The 11,148-nt window shown below is 52.1% G+C and overlaps 1 protein-coding gene across 4 annotated transcripts; it reads left to right on the top strand.

The window, feature by feature from the left end:
• The first annotated feature begins 459 nt into the window (after positions 1-459).
• On the top strand, positions 460-10,569 carry Cpn2 (carboxypeptidase N subunit 2). 4 transcript variants are annotated; one of them, XM_060370177.1, is made up of 3 exons: positions 460-594; positions 6,092-6,187; positions 6,344-10,569. In XM_060370177.1, the coding sequence occupies exons 2-3, from the start codon at positions 6,092-6,094 to the stop codon at positions 7,682-7,684; spliced, it is 1,437 nt and encodes a 478-aa protein (XP_060226160.1). In that variant the 5' UTR covers positions 460-594; the 3' UTR covers positions 7,685-10,569. The 4 variants fall into 4 exon arrangements, with proteins under 4 accessions (XP_060226160.1, XP_021499559.2, XP_060226159.1 ...); XM_060370176.1 differs by having other exon boundaries at positions 464-594; positions 6,089-6,187; XM_021643884.2 differs by having other exon boundaries at positions 6,092-10,569.
• The last annotated feature ends 579 nt before the right edge of the window (positions 10,570-11,148 follow it).

The following is an 11,148-nucleotide window of genomic DNA, read 5'->3' as shown; positions in this document are numbered from 1 at the left end:
TCTCACACGTTTGCTTCATACATACACCCGTAACTCACAATCTCACATGCTTAGTTCACACACACAGACACACAGACACATACACACACATACACACGCATACCTCCACTTACCTTCTCTCATGCTTACTTCACAGCACGCACACACACACACACACACACACACACACACACACGTGTGCGCGCGCATACACTCAAAGGTTTTCTCTTAGTGGTAGTACTGAGTGCTGAGCAGGGCGGCCCCTTAGCCCACACTCTATTCACAAGGAAATGGCCCTCAGCTTAGCTCAGCCTGGAGCACTTTTGAAGGGCTAGCGGCTGACTTGAGGTCTTAGAGCTGCCAAGCCTACAGCTGCAGTGGGATTTTAGCCCTATCAGGCCTCCGTCTATGGGAACCGTTTAGGGTCATTTTGCAATCTTCATAGGCCTTGCCCAAGTGACCTTGGGGACATTCCCGGAACAGTGAATCCACATGAGGGGAGGAACCCTTCCCAGGACTTTGGACACCATTGGGGCTGGATCCAACTGAGCACAGGACACACGAAATACTCCTCTGCTTCCCAGGGCTCTGGCCCCACCTGCCTTGCCCCTCACGGTAGGCCCCCTGGGTCTGTGGGGATGCGGGGACATCTTGCTTTGGGTCCCAGCTGGGGCGCTGGAAAGGGACTTGCTGCTCTTCCCTTCGAAGTCTGCAATAGCTAGTCCCCTTCCCTGGGAGAAGCCCCCGAGTGGATCAGCTAGCCTTGGCTGGGTAGGGGCAGAGAAGGTGTGTCAGGCAGAGTCTAAGGCTGAGGATGGCCTGTCCTGGCTTGCAGGGAACTGGCCGTTAGTGGGGGCAGGCAGAGTGGCCACAGGTTCACGGTCCACCCTTGTTGGTGCCTGTCCTCCGACATAATTAGTGTCTTCCCCCGAGTGCCAGGCTCAGATGATGGTGCTCCCATTCATTCTTGAACTAAATTGGATGTTGCTATTTGTCAAGCACCATGCAGTGCCTTAAATGTTCTGTCTAATCAGGGCCTAATTTTTACCCTAAGGGCTAGGATTCTAATTAGGATGAGGAAATTAAGGCTTTGATGTAGATGGGAGATGGGAACCTTTTGAGCCCACACGGCTTGAAAGTACAGCATCTGGATTTGAACGCAGAACAGGCTATGCCCACAGAGCCACAGTGCTTCTCCACTCTGTTAAGAGATAAGGAGAGGTGACAGAGAACCTCAAACATTCCATTCCTTCAGCCTGGTGCCATCTCTTTGCCCAGCTCTGACCCAGGTGCTGGGATGCAGAGCTGGGAGCCAAACTAACGGCAGCAGGACTCTGACCCCTGGGGTTCAGTTGGGATATGATTTACTAGAACACCGAGCAAAAGGGCCCAGTGACCTGCTAGGTTAATGAGGGGCTGTCCTGAAGGCTTGCTGGGAACCGGCTCGGAGGAGGGATAGAATAGGAGCAGGCAGTGATAGGAACAGCAGGCACAGATGTTTTACCAAGGGGCTGGAGGTGTGGCAGAGTGGAAGGGGACAGCGCGCAGTCCCCGCCTTCTTATGTCAAGGTGCCAGCTTTCCCACAAAACCAACACAGCAAAGAGCCCAGCTCCCCTGATCCTTTGCAATGCCGGATGCGAGAGCTACAGACCAGGAAGCACTACCATAGGGTGCTGGAGTTGGTGTTTGGGTGTGGGGTCAAGCCTCACACCTCCCAGGGGCCCCTGAGATCTGTGCCTAGTGTTTTATAGAGTTACCTCTTATAAAATAGCTTTCTTCTTCTTCCCCTTAAAGTGGATGCATGTGTGTGATGTTAAAAATATCTTTTTAAATATGTACATATTTTTAATGCAGAACCAATGTAGATTTATTAAGGAAAAAGTAAGAAAGAAATCCCAAGAGTGAGAGGGGATCCAAGAAAGGGATATTCTAGAGCACCTTAAAAAAAAAAAAGAAAATCCTTTATTTATTCTTTGTCAATTTCATGAAAGTAAACAATGCATCTTGATCATATCTATTCCCAAGTTCCTTCCCTCCCCGTTATTGCCCAATAATCCCCCAAGCACTTTCATGTCCTTGACTGTTTCTTTCTTTTTTATTTATTTAAAATAACCCACTAAGTCCAGTTAATATTGCCTGCTGCAGCATTGGCTAGTCCTGCTGGCCTGACCTGGCTTACCAGGCTTCTGCAGGGAACCATAGTGGCAATGGGTTCATGAGAGCAACATCTGTGTCATGCCCAGAAGTCAGCATTTTGCAGTAACTTTTTTTCATCCTCTGGCTCTTAAGGACTTTCCACCCCCACCCCCAAGATGTTCCTTGCACCTTGGGGTGTATTCATATATGGTGTCCCGTTCAGGACCCGGCACTCAATAGTCACTTATTCTCAGCACTCTGACCAGTTACGAGTCTCTGCCTTAGCTGCTGACCCCTGCGGAGAGAAGCTTTCCCTGGCCAAGGCTGAGGGCAGCACTGAACATACGTGTGTGTGCGTGTGTACACATGAGTGAAGTTGCCTGTGGAGGCCAGAAGAGGGCATTAGATTCTCCGGAAACAGAGTTACTGGTGGGGATGCTAGAAACTGAATTGGAGGGACCACTCACACCAGTTTAGTTTCTCGTCTCTGAGGAAGAAAAGTGTTAAGAACAGGGCTGTGGGGAGTGTTCCCTTTGCTCCAAGGTGGAGCGACCTGGGGAGCTCATCAGTTTCCCTCATTATCCCTCCGATGGCATTTGAGTAGAACTGAACCTTGCTGTGCAAAAGAGGACCATGGTCACTCTCAGGCCATATCAGTCACAACACACCCAGCTCTGGGCTGGGATTGCCTCTGTATGCTCTCATTTTATCCTTGTGAGAACCCCACACAGGAGAGAGTATTGTGCTCACCACTTTAACGACGAGGAAAGTGAAGCCCAGAAAGGGTATATCATCCACAAGGTACACAGCTAATTGAGATTTGAGTCAATACCGTCCAACTCTTGGTTGCTCTGCCATGGGCATGAGTCTTGGGCTAAGAATGGATCGTTTCCTCTCTGCCTCCCCATCCCGTCCTTGCAGACTAGGACAAGGAGGATTCTGTCCTAAACCTGACAGGGCTTTGTTCTGGCCCTTCTCCTCCCAGGGTGGCAAGGCCAAGGGCACATGCCTGTCTGCATTGCTATCTGAAGCCATGCCTCAGGTACCGGAATGTGAACTAGAGTGGATAGTTCTCCCAGAGCCATCATCCCTAGATTGACCCTGCCACTCGCCCTTTGCCTATGGAACACTGAAGGCAGCTGTGGGTAGCAGGGTCTAAGCCCAAACAAGCCTCAGGTGGGAACAGATGTGGACAGACAGCAGGTGGGATAACTCCAGGCCCGTAACTGTAAGGCGTGAGCCTGCTGATACCTACCTATTCTCAGTCTAATATGAAAACTGTGTGGGCTCAGCAGAGACTCTTAGAGTACAGACATGGGCCTGATCTGTAGTATCTGAGTCTCATGCTGTGGGGGTCCCGATTTCCCTGTTCTGAGCATGCATAGGCTTCTCCAAGGAACAAGTTACATGTTTGAGAACTTCAGGAGCCAGGAAACAGGCCCCCAGACTTCCTCGCAGCCCCATGTGCCCTCAGCCACACAGGGGCCAGGTGCTCCTTCAGCTGGGTGGAGCTGCCTCACCCAGGGGCCTGTACCAGGGGCCACTGTTTTCTTCATTGTCTGGATTCTTGACAGTTGCCTTTCTCAGGAGCCTTTCAAGCCCTTGTTTCTTAAGGACAGTGTATGAAAGCGGCCCCAGGCCAGAGGACGGAGCCAGCTTGGGTAGTTCAGTGGGTAGCACTTGTCCGCAGGAGGCCCTGCATTTCTTTTTGTGGTACTTTCCAACCATCCAGATTTTCTCGTGGCAGTTCCAGGAGGCCTGTGATTTGCTGAGGGACCCTTGGGTTGTGTCACTGTCTTGATTACTGTTCTATTGTTGTGAAGAGACACCATGACCAAGGTGACTTCTAGAAGGAGACATTTAGTTGGGGGCTGGCTTATAGTTTCGGAGGGCGAGTCTGTGGTCATCAGGTGAGGAAGCATGGCTGCAGGCAGGCAGGAGCAGGAGCTGAGAGCTCACATTCCAGATCCACAACCATGGGACAGAATGAGACACTGGCCTTGATGCGGGCACCAGTGACACACCTCCTCTAGTAAGGTCACACACACACCACCCCTCTAAACAATCCATTAGCTGGGAAACAAAGATTCACATTATGAGCCTATGGGAGGGGTTCTCATTCAAACCATCATAGTCACCATCCCTGAGAAAAGGCCTTCAGGGCCCCGCACATCCCCAGCTTACAGAGCTTTTTATTCTGAGGGACCGTTTTCTGTAAACTTCCTTATACCCTTTAGCATATATACAGTAAGAGCTTTTTGCCTCTTAGGCTCCTGAGCTCTCTAGGCAATGTTTCTGGCCTGCTGATAGTCAGGGTGTAGACAGACTCATTCCCAGGAAGGGTGGCTGCCTCCCAAACTGCTCATCCCTGCCCTGGAGAGTTGGGTAAACACACCCCACGGAGTCTGCAGGAGTCAGAGGAGCCAGCAGAGGGCAGCAGAGAAAGAGCAGAAGGGTTTGGTTTTCTCCTCCTCCTCTTCCTTTCCTTCTCCTCTTCCTCTTTCTTTTTTAAAGTTAAGTCAAATGCATTCTATCTACAAGCTATTTTCCTACGACCTTTCTGTTGTTGCTCCAACAGTCTCTTTGTAATGATGGTGCCAGCAGCCTGACAGCACGATTTCCTAATTACTCGCTTATTCTGTGTCCCTGCTCTAGATGTGCTCATTTAGTGCTCACAATGATAGTGACACTGTCAGTACTGTTATTATCCCCATCTTGCATACAAGGAAGTCGAATTACAGATAACATGTGATGACCTCGGGGTCACTCAACTAGAAAGCCATGAGCCTGGGATTTGAACTCATGGGGTTTGAACCGCCACCAGTCATGTGGTTAAGTGAGGATGGTTTGCAATGTGCATATCTTCCGATGGGCAGGGTTGGTCTTGCCAGGTGGGAATGTGAACCTATTGTTGCCAGATAATTCTGTATGAAATTCCCAGATTTTAGGAGTGACCTGTAAGACCACCAAGGACTAAACAAAAGGCACCTGTAGGCTACACTGCTCATTTGTATCTGTTGATAGATGTCGACGGGTTTCCTTTGTAATTGTTTGTTTAGAGTCGGGATCTCTCAATACAGCCCAAGCTGACTGAACTTACTAGGTAGCCCAGGCTGGCCTAAAACTCAAACTCCTGCCCTATCTGCACGCCAGCTGCCAGAGTGCTTTGTATAGTGCACACACTAGTAATGAACCACTTCTTTAAGAAATGAAAACTTAGGAAACTAAAAGCTTGGCCTTCCTGGGTTTCCTGTGGAACCTTTGTGTCTGGACCCTACAAAGTTCCCTGGTACTGGGGCCATGGGGGACAGGCGGGGCAGGAGGGCAATACTTGGCTCAGTTCTGAGGAGCCCAGTCCCTACACTGTACCACATTTAGCAGACCCAGCTAAGAGCATGGGGGTAAGGGTTCCTCTTAGCCGTGCCCTGAGCTCTGGAGACGCAGGAGGATTGTGGGTTAGAAATTTCCACCTCAGGGCTCATCTGTCTGTATCTGACATGTGATCTCAAACAATCCCACACTGCCTCTGCCTCTCTTCGTTGCCTTTTAGACTCTTTCCATATCACTCTCCGATCTGGAAAGAACATGGACACCCAGAAGACCTAGGCCACTAACTTGCAGGGTGTCGGGACAGGCGATGTGGCACCTTTGCTTCCACGGAATAAGAACTAGGTCACTACTCTCCACAAGGCTGCTGGAAGGTGGTAGGAACAAGTTGCTAAAGTCCTAAGCTGGGGCTGGGGCCCAGCCAAAGCTTTCCTAGTATAAAATGACCCTAAGTTCAGTCCTAGGCTAAGTACCACACAAGCAACTGTTGCCAAGCCACGGCCTCTTTGAAGAGGCTGATTCTTGCTCACAGCCTGATCTTGCCTTTGGGGTGGGCAGTGGGCAGGGAGAAGGTTACTGTCTAAAGCTCCGGGCACTGTAGTATGATGATGCTCTTGATTTGTTTTCTGTCCTCCCTGGATCCAGAAGATGTCCTCAGGAGCCTGGTTGTGCTGGGCCTCACTCCTGCTCCTGGCCAGGCCCATCCTGCCTTGCCCCGTGGGCTGTGACTGCTTCGGGAGTGAGGTATTCTGCTCCAGCGAGCAGCTGACCGCCATCCCTCTGGACGTCCCCTCCCATGTCACAGACATTATCTTTGTGGAGACTCCCTTCACCACAGTGGGGACCAGGGCTTTCAGCGGTAGCCCCAACCTAACCAAGCTGGTCTTCCTCAACACTCAGGTCCGTCACCTGGAGCCTGATGCCTTTGGGGGACTGCCCAAACTGGAGGACCTGGAGGTCACGGGCAGCCACCTCTCCAACCTCAGCGCCAACATTTTCTCTAACCTGAGCTCTCTGTGGAAGCTCACGCTGAGCTTCGACAGGCTGACAGCTCTGCCTGACGACCTCTTCCAGCAAATGGACACCCTGGAGTTCCTCCAGCTTCAGGGAAACCAACTCCGGACCTTGCCCGGGAGACTATTCCAGTCTCTGTGGTATCTGAGGAGCCTCAATCTGGCGCAGAACCTCCTGACAGCGCTCCCTAAGGGGCTGTTCCAGTCACTCACCAGCCTGCAGGTGTTGAAACTGAGTAACAACATGATGGCCGGCCTCCCCGAGGGCCTGCTGGACCATCTGGGCAACCTGCAAGAGCTCTTCCTAGACGGCAACGCCTTCACAGAGCTGTGCCCGAGTGCGTTCTCGCAGCTTCACAACCTGGAGAAGCTGTGGCTGCAGCGCAACGCCATCAGCTCCCTGCCGGGCTCCCTCTTCTCCTCCCTGCGCAACCTGACCTTCCTAAACCTGAAGGGCAACGCGCTTCGGACCCTTCCCGCAAGTCTCTTCAGACACAACGCAGGCCTGCTCCACCTGTCCCTTTCCCACAACCAGCTGGAGACCATCCCCGAGGGCACTTTTGCCAACCTGTCCCGCCTTGACTCCCTCACGCTCTCACATAATGCCCTCACCCACCTTCCTGAGGATGTTTTCAGGGACCTCAAGCGGTTGGTCAAACTCTGTCTGGACGGCAATAACTTGACGGCCTTGCACCCAGCCCTCTTCCATAACCTGTCCAGGCTGCAGACGCTCAACTTATCCAGGAACCAGCTGACCACGCTCCCCCGGGGCATCTTTGACACCAACTACGACCTCTTCAACCTGGCCTTGTTGGGCAACCCCTGGCAGTGTGACTGCCACCTCTCCTACCTCACCAGCTGGCTCCACCTCTACAGCGACCGGCACTTCAACGCAGACACTCACTGCGCAGGCCCCGCCTACCTCAAGGGCCTCTTTGTGGCGAACTTGCAGCTGGAGCAGCTGAAATGCCCGGTCCGCTTCGGGGAGCCAGTGGGCGGCTGGGATCTGGTGTTGGAGGGGAAGCCAGCCCGCAGCCGCTGTGCCTACAGCAACCGCGAGGGCACCGTGTCGCTCGCCTGCGAGGAGGCCCGGTGTCGCTGGCTCAACATCCAGCTGCCTTCCAGGCCGGCCATGGCCTTCAATTCCAGTCAGGAGTGGGAGCTGCGGTCAAGCTGTGGTTCCGTGAGGGTCGCCGTGTCTATTGAGGCCCCAGCGGCCGCGCCCTAGGTGCCGCAGAGAGCGAATCTCTCTGCCTCTCGGGGCAGAGGGAACTGAATGTCTGAGGCTAATGTAAGGGACGTGGCCATATCTCCAGGGCAGGGAGGAGCGAGGCCGGCTTCACCTAGCGTCTCCCCATCCTCCTTCATGCCTCCTTCGTGAGACCTGTGGCCTAACAAGGTCATGCTCAAATCTTCCAAGTCGTCCTTGAGAACCACACCTTGGCCTAGACTGTTGGTTCTCAACCTTCCTGATGCTGCGACCCTTTCATAGTTAACCCACGTTGTGGGGACCCCCAACCATAAAATCATTTGTTGCTACTTCAGAACTGTGATTTTGCTACTGTTATGAATCATAGTGTAAAAAAATATAGGAAGCTGAGTTTTGGCAAAAGGGGTCACGACCCACAGGTTGAGAACCATTGGTCTAAAGCTTAAAAAACTGCCCTGTCCCTCCTAGTCATAGAGTTTTCCTCTCATTTAGCCCCACCCCCACTCCCCGCTTTGAGTTCTAGCCTTGAGGTATGTGCACCACTATTGTAGTTATACAGAGTAGAGGCCCCTTTGAAAGATCAAAAGCCACTTAATTGTCTGTTTTGACTTCTTGCCCAGTTTTGCTTTCAATGGGTAGAGAGAGGGAAAGGGCTAGTTTAGAGGAGCCGAGGTGACCAGAAAAGGGTAGGGCAGGGTTGTGTGGGGGAAATGTTACTGTCCTGGCCACCTCTCAAGCTGCATCCAGGAGAAATCAAGGCGAGACGGTGCCCTAGGGCAAAGGCGGGCTGTGTGGCTCTCAGCAGGGCCGCGTGGTTTTGCGGGTTCATCACACAAGATGGCTGTTCCTGGAGGAGGAAGGAAATGGCCTGGGGTGGGGGAGCTGGTGGACTGGGGAGCATGCTTTGTGCCCTGCCTTTCAGGGCTTCTGCCTCTGGGCTGCTCATTTGTTGAATAACTCTCTTCTAGTTTCTAAGGTGTCTCCTCTGTCTCAGCTGGTGGGGTCCAGCCACCACTCACGGGATGGAGACCTCAGCACTGGTCACCTCGCATCTCCATCTTGGGCTCAGCACTTCCTTGGTGGTGATCCACATCTAAGCTGTGTCCCCACCCCACGGACTCCTGATTTCCACCCAGCAGACTGGCAAGCCCGACCCTAGGAGCTTCTCACGACTTCTCACTCCCCATCCTCAGGCCGCTGAATGGTCCTCCCTCATCTTCCCTTTCTTCTTTCTCATTCCCCAGACCCTTGCACGGCCTCCTGCTTGGTTATGGGGCTGCAGAGCGGAATGGGAGTAAGACGCATCATGGCAACCCCGGCGACTCGCAGCTCAGGGGGGAAATTAGACGGGAGTGCGTGGAGAGTAACCTCCAAACGTGAAGAGGTCCGTGTGCGGATGTGCCAAGGCTTTGGCATGCAGGAGGTGTTCTAGCCGTGTTTGTGCTGTGATGAAACGCTGAGCAAACTGAGGCAACTCCGGGGAGGGAAGGGTTTATTTGGCGTCTGAGTCCACATGACAGTCCATCGTTTTGGGAAATCAGGGCAGGAACTCGAGGCAGGAACTGAAGCGGAAGCAAGGAGGAACACTATATTCTGCTTGCTTTCAGGCTTATGTTCAGCAGCCTTTCTAATACCTTGCAGGGCCAACCTCCCCCCCCCCCCCCCGGGTGGTGCTGTCCACAGTGGACTGGGCCCTTCCACATCAATCATTAATGAATAAAAAGCCCCACCATTGGCCCTAGTGGTAGACACCTTTAATCCCAGCACCCAGAAGGCAAATGTAAGTGAACTTCTGTGAGTTCAAAGTCAGCTTCATTTACATAGAGAGTTCAAAGCCAGCCAGAATGGCAGAGTGAGATTCTGTCTCACCAATCATCATCATCGTCATCATCATCAATGCCAAAGTCTTGTCTCTATGCCAATCTGTTAGAAGCATTTTCTCAACTGGGTTCCCTTTCCAGACACCTCTTGCTTGTCCAAGTTGACAAAATTAACCAACACAGGAGGCCTGTGGATCCCTGGCCTTGAGGAAGCCACAGGCTGAGCAGAGTGGGAGTTAAATGCTGGAGACGTGAGAGCAGGGAGGGTAGGACAATGCGCTGGAGACGTCACGGGAGAGGTGGGGGAAACAAGGATGAAGGCCAAGGCTTGGAGCCTCCTGGGCCTCTGGGGCAGGGTGTGATATGAAGGACTCGGGAAAAGAACCTGGGCCCTCTGCAAAGACAGAAGCAGTCCTAAGTGCTGAGCCACCTCTCTAGCCCCCTTTGAGGAATCTGTTTGTTAAGGGTTCTGCAGGCAATTCACAGGGGCATGCTCCTGCCTGTGCTTCAAGCAGTTGACCAAGAACAGGAAGCCAGGAAAACAGCTTGAGCTGGTGCCCGGCTAGAAATGAGAATCAACAGGGCAGGGGATGCTAAGGAAAGAGAACCAGAAGGTTTTAGCAGCTTAACACCACATACACAGATGGACTAAAGGCCCCGATGGTAAATTACAGAAATGCAAATGAAACCAGGATACATACTTCTCTACGTCTATTCTGCAGAAACAGGAAAGCTGGAGAGCTCATATGTGGTGGTGTAACAGAGCCCCAGACCTTAGCACACCTGACTCCATGATGGAAGTACCATTCAGGCTGTAAAAATAGCATGTAGACAATGCCACTGGCCAAAAATGAAAACAAAGCCCTCAAAGCCCTAGGAAATTCTCTAAATCTACTAGCCTTGCTTTTTTGGCTTCTGTAGTTTTACTTCTTGCTCACTGTTCTTGTAAACTGAAGTATGTCAACCCAGAACATGGTTTTTGTGCTTAAAAACTCATCCTAAGAAAGGCTCGAGGCTACCCTGGGATCCCAAACACCCAGTGTAATCGCTGGCCGGCTAATAAAGACTTTCTGTTGGCTTAAACCCATGGCTGAGCAGTCTTCTTCGGTGGATTCCACAACAGTAGGAATGAAGGGCAGTGCTGTTGGTGAATATTTTCCGCCCAAAGCTAACAACAGTTCTGAGTCAAAGGAGGGCTTGGGGAGCGGACAAGTGGGTGGGTGTGGTGGGAGATACAGGAGAAAAGCCTGATCTCAGGGGTTTCTCTTCTGTGTGACTGCAGATGGTGAGGTTCTGACCAGGACAGAGCCAGGTTAGGCAAACGGAGGGGCGAGATGCCGGCATTACACAAAGAGGCAAAGCTTCTCCTTCATCTCCTGGATGCTCAAGCGGAATTATTTGGAAAGCAATAGGAGGTAATCAGCAGATTCGTCAGCAAATTTGCCAAAGCAACAGATGCCCAGACTCACTCAGTTCCATTTCTAACAATCATTTGGCTTAAGAGTAATTTAGACCACACGGTACAAGGGTGGACGGCTGGCCTAGGAAGGCTGAGGAGGCTGAGCTGCTGACTTGTATCAGGAATGTCTGTCATCGAGGACACAGCAGCACAGAGCACATTGGAGCAGCTTTAGGACAGTTAATGCGGGAAATACCTGTCTG

This window comes from Meriones unguiculatus, chromosome 17 (assembly GCF_030254825.1).
Source record: "Meriones unguiculatus strain TT.TT164.6M chromosome 17, Bangor_MerUng_6.1, whole genome shotgun sequence".
NCBI lineage: Eukaryota > Metazoa > Chordata > Mammalia > Rodentia > Muridae > Meriones > Meriones unguiculatus.
Note: the sequence above shows the minus strand (reverse complement) of the source record. Positions and strands in the feature narration are given on the sequence as shown.

Excerpts from the sequence above, each read along its gene's own strand:
- Cpn2 (XM_021643884.2), top strand. The coding sequence starts at position 6,092 with ATGTCCTCAGGAGCCTGGTTGTGCTGGGCCTCACTCCTGCTCCTGGCC.